Source organism: Protopterus annectens, chromosome 4.part0, assembly GCF_019279795.1.
Source record: "Protopterus annectens isolate FY-2018-M chromosome 4.part0, PAN1.0, whole genome shotgun sequence".
NCBI lineage: Eukaryota > Metazoa > Chordata > Ceratodontiformes > Protopteridae > Protopterus > Protopterus annectens.
The window spans coordinates 385,238,533-385,256,761 of record NC_056733.1 but is presented as its reverse complement, the minus strand read 5'-3'; the positions used below and the strand labels follow the sequence as shown (position 1 = coordinate 385,256,761).

At 38.8% G+C, this 18,229-nt stretch overlaps 1 protein-coding gene across 1 annotated transcript in view; it reads right to left on the bottom strand.

Moving 5' to 3' along the window:
* The window catches only part of LOC122799348 (transmembrane protein 132D-like), a 2,658,181-nt gene that overhangs the window by 1,283,923 nt on the left and 1,356,029 nt on the right, over positions 1–18,229 (bottom strand). The window contains exon 3 of the mRNA XM_044068340.1: positions 18,213–18,229. This exon is cut by the window's right edge and continues 167 nt beyond it. Coding sequence (XP_043924275.1) covers positions 18,213–18,229 — 17 coding nt within the window. The remainder of the gene's footprint in view (positions 1–18,212) is intronic.

Here is an 18,229-nt window from a genome sequence, read left to right as displayed (position 1 = left end):
TTAAGCATACGTCTTTAAAACAGTATAAAGTAACATTTATTTCTTAATATGTGAAAAGAAATGTGCAAATATACTTGTTTTACGCACTTCATTTATTGGTTAAGTTGCTTTGTTAGGGTGTGACATGCATGCCTTTGGAATAGGAGAAACTGACAATACTTCAAAACAAAAACAATTCAAACAGAAGTCATGTCAGAAGCTGCAATGCTTTTACTCTTTAGCTGGGTTTGAGGCTTCCTGAAGGCTTTTGTGACTGTCCATATAAAGAGGAAGCTAATTTTGACAGAACTATTTTGACAGTAGGCTGGTTTGCATTTGCTTACCACATCAGCCAGGCTACAAAATTAATACATGTTCATCCCTGCCAGTAAAATGAAAGACAGGAATGCAGGAACCTGCTAGAACAATTTGGTTTGTATCTTTCTTTCATTCTTTTCTATATAGATGGCATAATCAGTAGAGGTGTCCTAATAAAAAGACATGAGTACAAATAAACTTAACTCTAGCACCAGACCAGTCAAGTTTAACCTGCTGTTATAAAGATCTTGTGAACAAAAAAGACCACAGAGCATTTGATTATGAACAGATAGAACCCAATATCTGAGTAATTTTGCTCTATACATTGATTTGCAAAAATAAATAATTGCATGGCTGCTCAGATTTTTCTATGTGGAACCATTTCTGGACACCCCATAATTCAGTGCTTCACAGGCAGCAGTTGTTTTATGAAGGAGTTGAAACTCATGTTATTTGGTTTCCATTTTAACATGAGAAGCATTTGTTGTCCAACATTACTGTTGATTACCCTGTTACTTATATGGCAGATGAAGCCTCAAGTAGAAAACAAAATGTCTTTAAGTCTTTTTTTAGAAAAATTCGAGATGCAGCACATACAAAAAGAAAATGCATTTATTAAACACGGAAAACAATGAAAAGCTAGCAGAGAACCCAATGCTGTATTGTTTACAGCCAAGGGAAAGAATAAAGCACACAAGTGGGAGTCATGCCTGTTTTGAGGGTAAGTTCTAACTAATGATGCTACACTTGCACTATATTTGAATTATCCCCTTGTAGGCAGGGATGTAGCAAGTAAATTCCATTTCGTACACAAGCTCTTAGTGCTACCCCCCAGACAATGGGCACATCTCTCAAAATGCTGACCCACCCCCAAACACTTAATAAATGGAACATATTCAGCTGTTCCCCCTAAAACAATTAAAAACATTTTTTTAGATTACCAGTATTGCATCTGTTTTTAAAGGCATTCATTTAAACAGTTGTAGACATTATATGATCTGAAAAAAGCCAATAGAGTACAGAGGGTATGCCTGGATACATTCTTGCTTGTAGGAGACTCTTCCAAGCAGCCAAATGAAGAAACAACCACAGACTGTTTGTTAAATAATTTAGTGCAACTGGGATATTGAAGGACTGGAATCAAAATCTTTTCCAAAGGTTTTTAACAATTGTGTAGTTACCTAACAAGCCTGTGACTGTGTCTAGCTCCTAGTGCTGGTTTTTCAAAGCAAACCACAACTGGATGACTGATATCCTTTGTGATCCCAGAACTGGTACAGGTCATTTGAAGAGTCATGGCAAATTGTGATGTGGGTTCCTTAACTTTTGTTAAGAATTTAAATTTAAAAACAATCTTGCACATGGGATACATCATTCCATGATGGAGATCAGTCCTGAACACAGAGGAAAAGCAACAATGTAGCCTTCTTCCCTTTCAGGTTAGTTAAAAAAATTGTACACATTTTATTTAAATATGTAAAGTATATATGTGGAAACTACAGGAAAGTTGTATAGCAAAAGGTTAGATTCAAGGAGATAATTTTGTTTAAAACCGATAAATTGAATAAGCAGTTGCATGCATCGACTAATAACTGTAAAGAAATATTATAATTACATTAGATCAGAATATTTGGATTAACAGATGGTGCCACCCCACAAAAATAACATCCTATGCAGTGGTACAACTATCAAATAATGAGTCTCAAACCACAGAACTATGGACTTCTGCAAACTACACAGAGCCTATGATCAGCACAGCCCTCCTTTACTCTAAACAACTTGTTTTTGAATGAAATGAGCATGAGAAAGCACACATGGATTAGAGAAATCCATTCACTTATTCAGCAGCACTCGAGTGTCTATGGAGGTGAATAAAATTTTTTTTCCAACCTCTAAATCACTCCTCATTTAAGCACAGTTGTTCTCTGGGATGAAGAGGTGAAACTATGTATCTGGGAATCTAAGAAACAAAATAAAAACTTGAAGTAAAAGCATGAGTAACAATACACAAGGAAAAGGGCTAGGGAAAAAATGTGGCTGATGATATAAAGGTAAAGGAGGACATGCGAGACAGGAGCAAGAATGCTTTGGAACAATTTGGGTTGTTGAGGAAACAGTATCACCTGTTGGAAGCAAAATGGTATTACCACCTCATACCAAGATATGCTGAGAGATGCTCTGGATTACTGTAATGTATCTCTAAAGAACTCATTTTTTTTTCTCTCGTGCATTTCTCATCACTAAGTCTCCCAGCACATCTCCTCTACAGATGCATTTGTTCCACCATGGGTAGAGTAGTATAGCCCATTCTTTCCACCTGGGGCAAGGATCAAGAGCACCAGGAATTCAATAAGTGGATCATTGTTCTTACTATATAATGCAGCATTTCCCTATGATGCCTATTTATGCCTGTAGGCTTGGTCATGCAATGGTCATTGTGCAGGTCTTTGACTCAGTTTTGCAAATGATGTAACCCCACAGATTCCCCCATTATTGCAAATGATATAAGCCCACAAATGCTCCATGCCCTTGAGACAGCCATCTTCACTGATTCAGCAGTGTCTGTTAATGAGCTCACATGGGGCATGCATCCCTTCCCTCACACCCTGAAAGAAGCAAGCTCAGCATTTTCATGTTTCTCCAACTAGAGTAAGATCATCTCTCCTTCTGTGCCTGTATGGCTAATCAGTCTAAGGTCATTGGGGGTCACAATCAGGGCTCTGTCCTTCTACACGATGGTCAGGACCGGTGTTCAGTCATAATTCTATGTACACACCCTGAGTAGTGACAGCTCACAAGAGGGAAACAAAAGTGATGCAGGGACTGCAAATGAGGCCATATAAAGAAAGTGACTACAAGAACTAAGACATATAGTCATGAGTAAAGAACAATATGTGGTATAGGGAACATAATGGAAAGTTTCAGGTCAATTAAGAATATCTGCACAATCCAACTTTCTACCATGCTAGAAAATAATAATAAAATGATACATATGAGACATAATTTGAGGAATGAATGTCTATAACATAGTGGAGACATGAAGAAACATTATCTCACAGAAAAGGTGCTATTCATGTGAAGGGTAGGATTGCAGTTTATTTCCATGTCAGTATATGACAGGTACTCTTGTTAAAAGATTTGGTTGATTCCCTACACTAAAATATTGTGCATATTTATGTGTAGCAAGACCATGATTGGATGATTTTGTTCTAGGTCTAATGCATATGGATCAATCCACTTGTCAACAAATAATAATTAAATAAATACATAAATAAATAAATAAATAAATAAATGCAAAAATAAATAATTAAATAAATGAATACATAAATACATAAATAAATAAGAAAATAAATAATTTTTTTGTTGAGCAGGGTCAACAGATTATCCATTTGGTAGAGAAACAGGCAGACCAGGTGGATCAAGGGATCCATATACATATATGCAAACACAGACACACAGACACACACAGACACACACACACACACACACACACACACACACACACACACACACACACACACACACACACACATTACTCTCACTAGCAAACCAATCTTCTTGTGGACACAATGAGTGATTTTTCTTGCAGTTAGCCATGGTCTATATAAGCAAATCTTGTCAGCCAATTTGCTTCCATTAAGTTTAACTATACTTATTTTTTTAAGTTACATTATTTATTCACCTGTCATCCTGCTAACTAAAGATCATTCCATTTGGTTACCACATAGACCCATTTCCTTTGCTGGGTGAGAGTCATTCACACAATTTATTCCTTGGGGCAAATTGCTGTGCAGCCTACAGTATGTTGCCCTCAGTCATGGTGAAGGATCAAGTTTTTGATTAGGCCATGAAGAACCACTGCATATATGCCTATAGTGTCCAAGTGGAGAACATTCTAAGTGCCCAGAAGAGATAGTTGCATGCAGTCATAGCATTAGCACCTTTGGTGTGATACACACTCATCACTCCAGGATTATATTATTGAATACACACCCAAAAACCCAAGCCTCATTGCTACTCTCAAAGAGACACAGGCAGCAAAATTAGTGCCCAAGTCTCTAGCTTTGCTTGGACTGCTTGGGCCACAATCAGGGCCTCTGGCTTTAATCTTGCCACTCAGCAACCTTTCTAACCATTTAGTCAACTTCTCACAAACTTTATGCCCCTTCAGATTTCTTTTCAGTTTTCTGTAAGAGACTTAGTCAAAGACTTTCCTGATGTAAAGGTATGCAGCAATACACCACTTTCCTTTCTCAAGCCCCAGCATAAAACAGTCATGGATCTTAGCCAAGCAGTACTGACATCTTGTGTTTTTAACAAACTCAAGATTGAACTTATAATGCTGCTTGCTGTTGTTCAGCCAACCAACCAGCTTTTCCATCAGTATCTTTCTCATAACCTTTGATGCCTCCAGAGATATGTTTAAATTTCTATACATTCTCAAGTTTGTTCTAACTTCCCTGGTGGAGAGGCACCACCATAGTGTCCTCCAGTCACCCTGAACTCTACAGTGCTCAGTAACTAGCTGAAGAGTTCTACTAGTGGACGCATGAGTTCAACTAACATGTTCCCTAAGGATCTTGGGAGTATGCTGTCAGCACCTTGGTCATGTCTATCCTTAACTCCTTGAGTTTCTGCTCTACAGCTTTCCTTGGTACATGTATGTCTGTCAGATATACTGTACTCCTCTTTCCCTCTTTAAACTGTAACACTTGTTTCTTTTTGTTTTGTAAGGATAGCATAGAAAATCATGTTTAGAATTTCTGCCCTTTTTTGTCCTAATTGTATTCTTTTCCCTCTGTATCCATCTCTGTAGGACTGTCCCCACATTTTCTTTCTTTTTCTTTCTTTCTTTCTCTTATAGTTTCTTTATATTTTCTCTGTATCATTTATCTGCCCTGTGTACTGTGTCATGAATGAAAATTAGATTCTTCTGATTTCACTTACAAGGTTAATAAATAAATAAGTATTAATACAAATATAATAATTGACTTGTTTTTGCTTTCTTGTTGCCTTTGTAACTCTTTTTCTATCTGCTTCATATTCCTGCCTTCTCTTCTCTCTTTTCTTTCTTGTCTCATGAAACAGACTATTTTTCATGGACTGCATGCATAACATTCCTGTAAACTACATCTGTGCCTTTTATGTCCTTGTCTTACTTGTATTTTTCCTAATAATATTTATATTGCTTTTCATGTTGCACCTTCTCTTCTTTATCCAGAAGCTGTTTTCTCCCACCGGTCATCTCCGGTCACAACCTCTGCCTACAAAATCTTTGTATAGCGTAGCATAAAGCACCTGCCTGTTACCACGCACTTTGGTTTGTCTGTATGTCAAGTGATCTCTTTGAGAGTAGTAAAGCTGACCAATGCCTGGTCACTGTTGGCCAAAGATACTTCTATTTCATGGTCACAAAACTGATTATTCTTACCAAGTGCGATGTCCAGTATTCTTCCTTTCCTTGCACCTTCCTGAATGAATCTGTATTGGCCTAGCACATCTATGGTAAAATTGCCTCTCTGTCTGATTTGGATGCAGGAATACATCAGTCTATTTCTATGTGATTAAAGGGCTCCCTATATGTCAGGAGCTGACGCACTGAAAAAAGGAGGAAAATACAGAAGAATGAATGTCAAACACTGCATTTCTCCTTTAAACTTATTTTTTGAAGGGGGGGGGGCAAGCCCCTCAAACCTCCCAAACTTATACTTACTAACTCTGAGATTGCCATACCTTGGAGAAAGAGGACCATTCCAGGAAATGACCATCACAGACTTAATATATGTAAGTCTGTCTTTTTGGCCATTCAATCTTAGCATTATGAAACTTGCTAAAGTGAGTCCCATCATTTGAAATTGTTACCTGATTAAAGTCTTCCCTTCATAAAAAAAAAATTGCTTTATCCCACCCCAAAATCGTATCTGCTCCTTTATCTCTGCATCTTATTGTCCTTCTGCAACCACTATTCTATACATTGTATCTACACAGCTTGTCTTATCATTTGTCTCTCTGGAATGGTTGGTGGGCTGCTACATTTTCATCATCTTTAAGATTCTTCACTTTATCTCTTTATTTCCTTTTCAGCATCTTTTGTATATAAGACAAAGTATTGATTGCAGCAAGATTTTTATTTGATTTTAGATGAGTACATGAAAAATATAGTCGTGTATTCAACTTACCATAATTGCAAATGTTAGTTTGTTTTTTGTTGCAGTCATTTCTTCAGGGCTCTCTGCCACAGGCTGAGGTCTGACATCCAGCCAGCAAGAGCTAAGCACCCTTCCACCATGGCTAGGCTGATATCAGTTTTTACCTTTTGCATCTCCATGTATTTTTCATAATGGCTGGCATATGTCACACATTTTTGGTTCTTTCAACCTTTCTTTCGAGAAAGGCTTAGCAATGCACAATCTGGTCTCATTGAGTCCAGGTAAAATCTCAGGGATTTGTCTATAGTCCTGATAAGAACCTTAGGAGGGAACAAGAAAAGCTCGGATATAATGAGATAATACAGGAAAAGATGGATGTGTACCTACTCCAGCCTACAAATATCCAAGATTAGGGGTGATGGAGGGATGGAAATGGGGATCGACAATAATCACACTAGAGCATCTGCAACAGGACCTGCCACCTTGGGCACCATTCTTAGGAGTATTAGTTGCGCTTTTACTTAATTATTATTTAAAGCAATGAAACACTGTTTTTTTTTTTTTTGCTCTAAAAAATGAATAAGTAAGTCACCCCTATTAAGAAAAAACACGCTTCCTGTGTAGCAGGTGCCCTGGGGGAAGTTCATAGGTTCATAGGTGTGTACTAGGCTAATGGGCCTGGAGCCCTTACAAGACTAGGCCATAGAAGTGCCTTGGCATTGTGCCACCTGACGTTAGTTCCCAGTGCCTCTATCAAGTAGAGCCACTGGAGTGATTCCCAGGGTGAACTTTCTATTTCCCATCCACTCATCAAGATTTCTCTTGAAGAGGGCTAGTGAGGTGCTCTGTTTAATATGTATAGGAAGTCTATTCCAGAGCTTGGGAAGTGTCTGGGTTATGAACCTGTCCCTCCAGCATGTTCTGTTGATTGTGGTAATGAGGTTGAGATCTCTGGAGCATGTAGTGCGGAGGAATTGGGATTTCTTTAGATGTAGCATTTCTAACAGAGCTGGGATAGACATGGCTTTGTAAGTCAAGCAGAGATCACCACTTAGTAGACAATATGAGACAGAGAATAGCAGGAGTTTTTTGAGTCTGTCCATGTAGGACATGTTTAAGGCCGAGGATCCTCTTTGTGAGGTACCTTTGTGGCCTCTCCAGCTGTTGCGGGTGTCTAGTGAGGTACATGCCAAATGAGGCATATACTCTATGATTAAGTCTAATGAGGGAAGAGTAGAGAGAAATTATGACCTCTTTCTTCCTAGATGCAAAACCCTTGGTAATGAGATGTGCCACATAGAAGGACTTTCTGACCACAGTGGCAATGTGGTGGTTGAAGGAGAGGTTGCTGTCAACCTGTGTCCCCAGATCTCTTATAACACCTTCAGTGTTCAGTGGGCTCCCATCAATGTGGTAATTATTTGGAACTGAGTTTTTCCCAAAGGGGATGACGATGCATTTTTTGGCATTAAGCTTAAGGCCATGGTTTCGACACCAGTCATTGGTCTCAGTGAGGCCTTTCTGTAGGATGTCTGCATCACTTGGGGAGTTAATAATGGCTCCCAGCTTGCAGTTGTCTGCGAATTTTGTCAGCCAGAGTTCCTCCGTGTCAGCCTGGACTTCTGAGAAGTAGATGGCAAACAGGAGAGGACCAGGACTGGTCAGCAGTCTGACTTGGAGTCCGCTACTTTCACACTGTGGGTTCTGTCTGTCAGCCAATTTGCAACCCAGCTAACGATATAGGGTTGATGCCTAGTTTGGTGAGTTTATCAATAATTCATGAGTGAGGAATGGTTTCAAAGGCCTTGGCCAGATCGCATAGGCTGTATGAACTGACTTACCTTCATTCACAGCTCTGGTGACTGACTCAAAGAAGTCTACCATGTTGAGCAGGCATGATCTACCTTTCACAAAACCAAATTACGTGGGATCTAGAGTTTGGAGATTCCTTATATCCTTCTTAATTAGGTCCATGATGATGTGCTCCATAGCCTTACATATCAGACTCATCAGGCTAATGGTGTGATAATTTACAGGGTCTGTAGTCACTCCTCTTTTATGGAGAGGGATTTCTGTAGCAATGCGCCATTCGGTAGGGACAGAGCCTGAGGTGATGTGTGAGTGAACAGGACACACAGATGTGGTACCAGTTCACTTTGTAATTCATGTAGAACACAGCTAGGGATATTGTTGGGTCCCATGGAAGCTGTATTCTTGGCCTTGGACAATGCAACTTTAACCTGTGCTGCAGTAATGCTGGGTGCCTGGCTTTCTTCTGGTATTGAGATTGGTCCTTTAGGGGGGAGGAAGAGAGGTAAGGGTGGCACAGAATCTGTCGGCCAGTATGTTGGCAATACTTGCTGGCTCAGTATTGGAGGTGCCATTGTGCAGTAACTCAGAGCAAATTTGGGTATTTCCATGGAGATTTCTGATATAACTATAGAAGGCTTTGTGGTTGTTTTTAGTGTCTAATTCTGCCTTCATAGCTGGCTTTGGAGATTTTGATGAGGGATATGAACTTTTCATGTTGCACCTTCTCTTCTTTATCCAGAAGCTGTTTTCTCCCACCGGTCATCTCCGGTCACAACCTCTGCCTACAAAATCTTTGTATAGCGTAGCATAAAGCACCTGCCTGTTACCACGCACTTTGGTTTGTCTGTATGTCAAGTGATCTCTTTGAGAGTAGTAAAGCTGACCAATGCCTGGTCACTGTTGGCCAAAGATACTTCTATTTCATGGTCACAAAACTGATTATTCTTACCAAGTGCGATGTCCAGTATTCTTCCTTTCCTTGCACCTTCCTGAATGAATCTGTATTGGCCTAGCACATCTATGGTAAAATTGCCTCTCTGTCTGATTTGGATGCAGGAATACATCAGTCTATTTCTATGTGATTAAAGGGCTCCCTATATGTCAGGAGCTGACGCACTGAAAAAAGGAGGAAAATACAGAAGAATGAATGTCAAACACTGCATTTCTCCTTTAAACTTATTTTTGAAGGGGGGGGGGCAAGCCCCTCAAACCTCCCAAACTTATACTTACTAACTCTGAGATTGCCATACCTTGGAGAAAGAGGACCATTCCAGGAAATGACCATCACAGACTTAATATATGTAAGTCTGTCTTTTTGGCCATTCAATCTTAGCATTATGAAACTTGCTAAAGTGAGTCCCATCATTTGAAATTGTTACCTGATTAAAGTCTTCCCTTCATAAAAAAAAAATTGCTTTATCCCACCCCAAAATCGTATCTGCTCCTTTATCTCTGCATCTTATTGTCCTTCTGCAACCACTATTCTATACATTGTATCTACACAGCTTGTCTTATCATTTGTCTCTCTGGAATGGTTGGTGGGCTGCTACATTTTCATCATCTTTAAGATTCTTCACTTTATCTCTTTATTTCCTTTTCAGCATCTTTTGTATATAAGACAAAGTATTGATTGCAGCAAGATTTTTTATTTGATTTTAGATGAGTACATGAAAAATATAGTCGTGTATTCAACTTACCATAATTGCAAATGTTAGTTTGTTTTTTGTTGCAGTCATTTCTTCAGGGCTCTCTGCCACAGGCTGAGGTCTGACATCCAGCCAGCAAGAGCTAAGCACCCTTCCACCATGGCTAGGCTGATATCAGTTTTTACCTTTTGCATCTCCATGTATTTTTCATAATGGCTGGCATATGTCACACATTTTTGGTTCTTTCAACCTTTCTTTCGAGAAAGGCTTAGCAATGCACAATCTGGTCTCATTGAGTCCAGGTAAAATCTCAGGGATTTGTCTATAGTCCTGATAAGAACCTTAGGAGGGAACAAGAAAAGCTCGGATATAATGAGATAATACAGGAAAAGATGGATGTGTACCTACTCCAGCCTACAAATATCCAAGATTAGGGGTGATGGAGGGATGGAAATGGGCATCGACAATAATCACACTAGAGCATCTGCAACAGGACCTGCCACCTTGGGCACCATTCTTAGGAGTATTAGTACACGCTTTTACTTAATTATTATTTAAAGCAATGAAACACTGTTTTTTTTTTTTTTGCTCTAAAAAATGAATAAGTAAGTCACCCCTATTAAGAAAAAACACGCTTCCTGTGTAGCAGGTGCCCTGGGGGAAGTTCATAGGTTCATAGGTGTGTACTAGGCTAATGGGCCTGGAGCCCTTACAAGACTAGGCCATAGAAGTGCCTTGGCATTGTGCCACCTGACGTTAGTTCCCAGTGCCTCTATCAAGTAGAGCCACTGGAGTGATTCCCAGGGTGAACTTTCTATTTCCCATCCACTCATCAAGATTTCTCTTGAAGAGGGCTAGTGAGGTGCTCTGTTTAATATGTATAGGAAGTCTATTCCAGAGCTTGGGAAGTGTCTGGGTTATGAACCTGTCCCTCCAGCATGTTCTGTTGATTGTGGTAATGAGGTTGAGATCTCTGGAGCATGTAGTGCGGAGGAATTGGGATTTCTTTAGATGTAGCATTTCTAACAGAGCTGGGATAGACATGGCTTTGTAAGTCAAGCAGAGATCACCACTTAGTAGACAATATGAGACAGAGAATAGCAGGAGTTTTTGAGTCTGTCCATGTAGGACATGTTTAAGGCCGAGGATCCTCTTTGTGAGGTACCTTTGTGGCCTCTCCAGCTGTTCTGGTGTCTAGTGAGGTACATGCCAAATGAGGCATATACTCTATGATTAAGTCTAATGAGGGAAGAGTAGAGAGAAATTATGACCTCTTTCTTCCTAGATGCAAAACCCTTGGTAATGAGATGTGCCACATAGAAGGACTTTCTGACCACAGTGGCAATGTGGTGGTTGAAGGAGAGGTTGCTGTCAACCTGTGTCCCCAGATCTCTTATAACACCTTCAGTGTTCAGTGGGCTCCCATCAATGTGGTAATTATTTGGAACTGAGTTTTTCCCAAAGGGGATGACGATGCATTTTTTGGCATTAAGCTTAAGGCCATGGTTTCGACACCAGTCATTGGTCTCAGTGAGGCCTTTCTGTAGGATGTCTGCATCACTTGGGGAGTTAATAATGGCTCCCAGCTTGCAGTTGTCTGCGAATTTTGTCAGCCAGAGTTCCTCCGTGTCAGCCTGGACTTCTGAGAAGTAGATGGCAAACAGGAGAGGACCCAGGACTGGTCAGCAGTCTGACTTGGAGTCCGCTACTTTCACACTGTGGGTTCTGTCTGTCAGCCAATTTGCAACCCAGCTAACGATATAGGGGTTGATGCCTAGTTTGGTGAGTTTATCAATAATTCATGAGTGAGGAATGGTTTCAAAGGCCTTGGCCAGATCGCATAGGCTGTATGAACTGACTTACCTTCATTCACAGCTCTGGTGACTGACTCAAAGAAGTCTACCATGTTGAGCAGGCATGATCTACCTTTCACAAAACCAAATTACGTGGGATCTAGAGTTTGGAGATTCCTTATATCCTTCTTAATTAGGTCCATGATGATGTGCTCCATAGCCTTACATATCAGACTCATCAGGCTAATGGTGTGATAATTTACAGGGTCTGTAGTCACTCCTCTTTTATGGAGAGGGATTTCTGTAGCAATGCGCCATTCGGTAGGGACAGAGCCTGAGGTGATGTGTGAGTGAACAGGACACACAGATGTGGTACCAGTTCACTTTGTAATTCATGTAGAACACAGCTAGGGATATTGTTGGGTCCCATGGAAGCTGTATTCTTGGCCTTGGACAATGCAACTTTAACCTGTGCTGCAGTAATGCTGGGTGCCTGGCTTTCTTCTGGTATTGAGATTGGTCCTTTAGGGGGGAGGAAGAGAGAGGTAAGGGTGGCACAGAATCTGTCGGCCAGTATGTTGGCAATACTTGCTGGCTCAGTATTGGAGGTGCCATTGTGCAGTAACTCAGAGCAAATTTGGGTATTTCCATGGAGATTTCTGATATAACTATAGAAGGCTTTGTGGTTGTTTTTAGTGTCTAATTCTGCCTTCATAGCTGGCTTTGGAGATTTTGATGAGGGATATGAACTTTTTGTTGAGGCTGATAAATGAATTTTACTAGTATTGGGACTTCAACTTTTTCTGCAACAGTTTCTTCCTTCTGTTGTAGAGTTTATTAATGGGAGGAGACCACCAGATTGGCTTCCTTTTTTTGGAGGACAGCTTGGTTCTGTTGGGTATGGCTCCTTCCATGCATTTATGTAAATGTTTGTACAGTGCAGTGGTGTATGATTTGGCAGTCATGCAGCTATTTTCTATTGACATGGGTGCCATGAAGTTAGCTACCTCTGTTTTTAGGAATCCAAAGTCAGCTTCGGAGAAGTATTTTATGGCTGACGTAAATGTTAACAGATTACTGCCCCACGGGCAGACAAGAGACCTTTCAAGATGATAATTTAGGTATGATGTAAAAAACAAAGATGTCGTTTTCATCAGCAGTTAGGTAAGGACTTATTGTTATCATTAATATTATTATGTTTATGAAAATGCTGGCAGTGATCAGCCAGATATTATCTGAAATACATTTTATTTGTTTGGTGAGAGTTCAGTACAAAGCCAAAAATAATGAGGCATAAACTGTGTTGGGGGTGGGGCAAAGGGCCAAATTTGAAATCTTTTCCTAATACTCTAATTTACTTAAAGTATTAAAAGCAAAACAGGTTTTGCACATCAACATGCACTTTCTGAAGAATAAGATGCATGAAATTCTAATGTCTGTTTTACTGACTGTTATCCTCATTGATTTACCACAAAAATCTGAACTTTTATGATATACACAGCAGAAATATCAAGCAAAATCCAGGAGAAAACAGAGTTATGACAGGCTGCTTTTGCAGGACCAGGGCATAATATTATCTTCTTTTTATTTCTTATAATAAAAATGGTCATCTCAGATGTGCACAGACAAAGTAGCAATGATTCTTGGGTTGTCTGTGGTGGAAATGGCTAGCTTTTGCTGCTTGTTCATCATTGTAGCAATTGTTTTTGTGGAGCAAAGGTGAAATAGATTATATCACCATCAGACTTCTGATCAGATGGGGCTATAACTGCTGGATGGTGGTTGGGGTCTGGATAAAAGTTACTGACACTTTTTCATTTCCTCGGATTTAACAGTTACCATCTGACTTTACAGTACTAGTGTGTACTTGTGAGAAATAAAATGGACTATTTACCTCAACATCTGATATGCACAGACAAAGTAAAACAATGACTACCAAGGTCACACAGAAAAAACAATCAGTAAAAACTAAAAGAAAAATCTAGCCAAGCTAGACTTTCCACAGTGTGATCCACTGAAACCTCTTGCATTAGAGGTAACATGGGATATATGCAAATGACCCCTTTAGGACATCAGGTGTTTCAGCTATATGGCCGTTCTGAATCTCCATTACTTTTTTTTCCCTTTTTAAGTCTGTGTCCACAACAGACTTAAAAAGGAAATATGAATAACATTTCTGTTATGCATAGTCTTAAAAAACACATATGTATAAACATATTATCAAGACAATTATAAGGCAATCTGTCTTCACTACTTCCAGTAAATATTGGAGTACCCCAGGGCTCTATCTTAGGTCCCCTACTCTTTTCCTTATTTATTAACAATTTACACATGAACATACCTCAAGCCACCTGCATTCAATATGCTGATGACTCCACCTTAATCTGTACTGCCAAGCATATAGCCTCTCTCCACTCCCTCACCCAAACTGTTTTTCAGAATGTTGAAAACTGGTTTATGCAACACTGCCTCCTCCTAAATCCCCAAAAAAACAAAACTACTGCTTTTTACTCCAACTCATAAATCACCTAATCCTTTCTTCTCTATAACCTCTAACAATGGTACCAACATTACCACAGATACTACAACCCGCCTACTAAGTGTAACAATTGATAATCGTCTCACTTATGATGAACACATCAACTCCACTATAAAGTCTGTTAACAAAAAACTTGGCACCCTCTATAGAATCAAACCCTTCCTTACCCCTTCTGCAAGGAAAACGATTGCCCAAATCCACCTCACTTCCACCCTTTTCTATGCCTCTGTTATATATACTAACCTATCCAAAAACAACCTCTCTAAACTCTCCACCTGTTATAATAGCATAGCTAGATTCATCACATGCTCCCCCTTTAAAACTCACCACTGCCTTAACCTCAAACAACTTGGATGGCTTGAATTGCAAAACCATATACTCTGTCAACAATTACTTATTACTCAAAAGATCCTATACCACCCTAACAACACCCCTATCCTCACTAACCTAATTACACCATATACAAATCTAGCTACACTACGCTCTGCTAATAAGCTTCTAGTTTCCTCAAATAAAGCTAACAACAAAGCAGGAGATTCACTTTTCTCAAACACAGCAGGTAAAAACTGGAATCAGCTTCCTTCTGAATTATCTACCCTTGCTACTACTTCTCTGTTTAAGAAAACTTCTTAAAGAACATCTGAAAACTCATTGGCTTTGTCCATGCGCTAACCCAAACTGATATCTTTTTCACTTTTTATTCCTACCCCTATCCCTACTCCTGTAACCTATGCCTACAAATTTAGTTACTACTATTTCTTTGAAATATGAGGATAACATATATGTTCTTTTCCCTCAACTGAGACTTGCTCATACCTTCTAGTGTGTTTTGTATAATTGTGCAGTATAATTTTTACTAAAATTGTTATAGTTTATAAATGTATTATTATAACTGTTCTTTAGACCAATGCTACCTCTGTATTGTGATTCTTTATGTTTCTATGCATTGTGAACTTTGTCACTGTTCCTGCTTGGAGCTTTTCTCCCCGGGCCTCTACTGAAAATGGACATATATCCAGCTAGACTAGCCCGGTCAACAAATGTAAAATAAAATAAATAAATAAATAATAAATAAATATTAGAAAACATGTAATTTAATAATAAGAAATATATGATAAAAAATATCAAAAAAGGGGGCCTGTAATTTTGATCTACTTGTTTAATAGTCTATCTATCAAGAATGGGTTCAATGAAACTCTATCATTTAGGCCGAAATATCTATCAGCCTGAAGTCTCATGATCCACTTATCCTCCATTTTCTCTGTCATATTCTTAATGTTCTCCAGTCGGAGGCTTCTAAAAACTAGCTCTAAAGCTATTAATTTAAATGTATGTATCGACCCATTTTCACAGACATGCTGGGCTAAAGCATTAGTTGTGTAGAGACATGTTCTCGTATATGTTCTCTTAAGGTTCTGTTGCTCTTCCCAACATAAAATGCGGGACATATATTGAGGATGCCAAATATACTAAATTCCTTGTCCTACAATCTGCATATTAACAAAACTCATACAGTTTCTCTGTAGTCAGATGAATAAATGTATTACTGTTCCCTACATAGGGGCAAAAATTACATCTTCTGCATCCAAAGGTACCAACCCTTTGTGATGTCATACCCTGCTTATTCTTGTTGGTTTTCTCATAACATAACAATCGTTTCAGAGATTTATTATTTCTATAAACAAAACTTGGTTTTTCACCAAGTTCCCTAAGTTTGTCATCTGCCATCAATATTTTCCAGTTCATAAAAATGACATCTCGTATTTCTTCATTATTCCTGGTATAAGGAATAACCATTCTGCATCTATCTTAGTCATTCTTAGTAACTCCTTTTGAATGAACAATGTCCGCTTTGTGATTTCTAAAAAAAAGTTTTGCCCTTCCCAGAGTGATCCATATAGGCGTCTTTAATAGATAGGGTACATTCAGTGGATTTATAACCTCTTTGCAAGAAGTTGCTTTCTAATCTCTGTAACTCTATTATGCATTCACAGTCTATATTTGTTAACCTAGAGGTTGTTAAACTCTGTCCTTTAACAATATTTCTATAAACATGTGGTGGATGCATACTTTCTCTGTATAAGAGATTATTTCTTATTGTGGACTACTACTTTGACAGTTTGAGCTTTAAGCATTGCATACAACTTTTTTTTTTCTTTTAACTAAAAAAGTACATCTAAATTTTTTCCTTATGCATGATCTTTTGTGCAGATCATCAATGGAATAAAAAGTTGAAAAAAAACTTATAAAACACACCTCAGAGCATATATAACCTCAGGACTTCAGCCTCCCAGCTTAATTTAGTTATTATGTTGTAGTCATGCTCAGAGAGTTTTGAAAGGAATGCAGGAAAATACAAAGTTGAAGAGTAAGACTTAATTTCTTTCCTTATTCATGATTTTCATCAGGTCAGCATTTGATGAAAATGAAAAGGTTGTTTTAAAACTGTAAAATGCACCTTAGAGCACCTCATGGCACTAGAACCCCATGTTGTATGGGGACCTAGCAGTCCCAGACCTCCAGCTTAAGGTAATTATTTCCTCTCCAGTTATTATAATGTAATACTGGCCATACAGGCTGTATTGAAAGGATGCGGGAAAAACCTGAAGAACAAGACTGAATTTCTTTACTTAATCATAATTGTCCAGGCCATTGTTGGATGAAAAGGTTTGTTAAAAATAATTGCAAAATGCATCTCAGAGCATCCAGATTCCCCATGGCTTCTGGGGGCCTTGCAGATTACAGTCTCTGGTTTAATGCAGATGAATCAGTATTCAAACCCCAGATGCCAAGTAAACCAAGAAGTTAAGTATATAAGTCTGCCATGGTTCATTCTAGGCCATCCTATTGCAAGCAAAATCATAGAAATGCTGATATGAAGGAAATTAAAAGAATAATTGAGATATGAATCAGTTATAACTTGAGGAATGCTAAACAAGATTACATACAAATATGCATAAATGTTTATCTCTTGCTGATATGTTACCAGTGGGTACATATGCCTTTTTGCTCAGAGTTGGCTCATTAGCACTGAATGAGGAAACACCCATAATGTATGCAGATAGAGGATGAAAGACTCAAACACAGTATGCAGGAACTAGATTACTGACTTCAAACAGTAAGGGGCTATACTATTACCATTACATCATTTTGTCACTATCCCAGATAACGAGCCCAGATTTAGAAATTTAACTGTACTAAACTTGAAAAACAAAACCTATATTTTTCTTTTACTGAAAACTGTAACAGATGGAGTTGTTTATAGCATACTAACTTCAAATTTTCCCTTTGTAGGTTTCTTTATCTTCAATTCTGAGTAGTTTACTTAATCACTTAGGTTTTTAAGACAAGGGAAAAAAAAGCCATTGCACACAACTCTAATAACATAGTGCCTCAGCTGAAATATTTGAGGCAATAATGTGTAATGAAGCAATTGTAGTAGGAGTGTTAATGTTTCAGTGTGGCTTTAGGAATTTCCAGACCTCAGCTATATTTACACACACATGTGCGCATGCGCACACACACACACACACACACATATGAGCGCACGTATGCACACACACAGGCGCACGCATGCACACACACACACACACACACACACACACACACACACACACACACACACACACACACACACACACTAGTAAGTAATAACTCAGAAATCCAAGTGCTGAATGGATGCCAATGAAAGCTATCATCAGGAGAAAGTAAGGATACAGGGAGGCTGGCTCAGGAGAAGAAATAGTTAAAGCAGTTACAATTCAGGGCAGACAAGGACAATAAAATTCTTATTCACCCTGAACTTCGGATCTGTTTTTTGTCTACACATCTTGATTACTGACTCTGCTGGTTTTCCAAGATTGTTTTTTTTTTCCACACACTGTGAATACAAGTACACATGCCTGTCTGAATTTAAACATTCACTTGATATATAAGCACACTGGCAAACCTGACAAGGTAATAAATTGTTTCTCACCATGGCCATCGAAATGA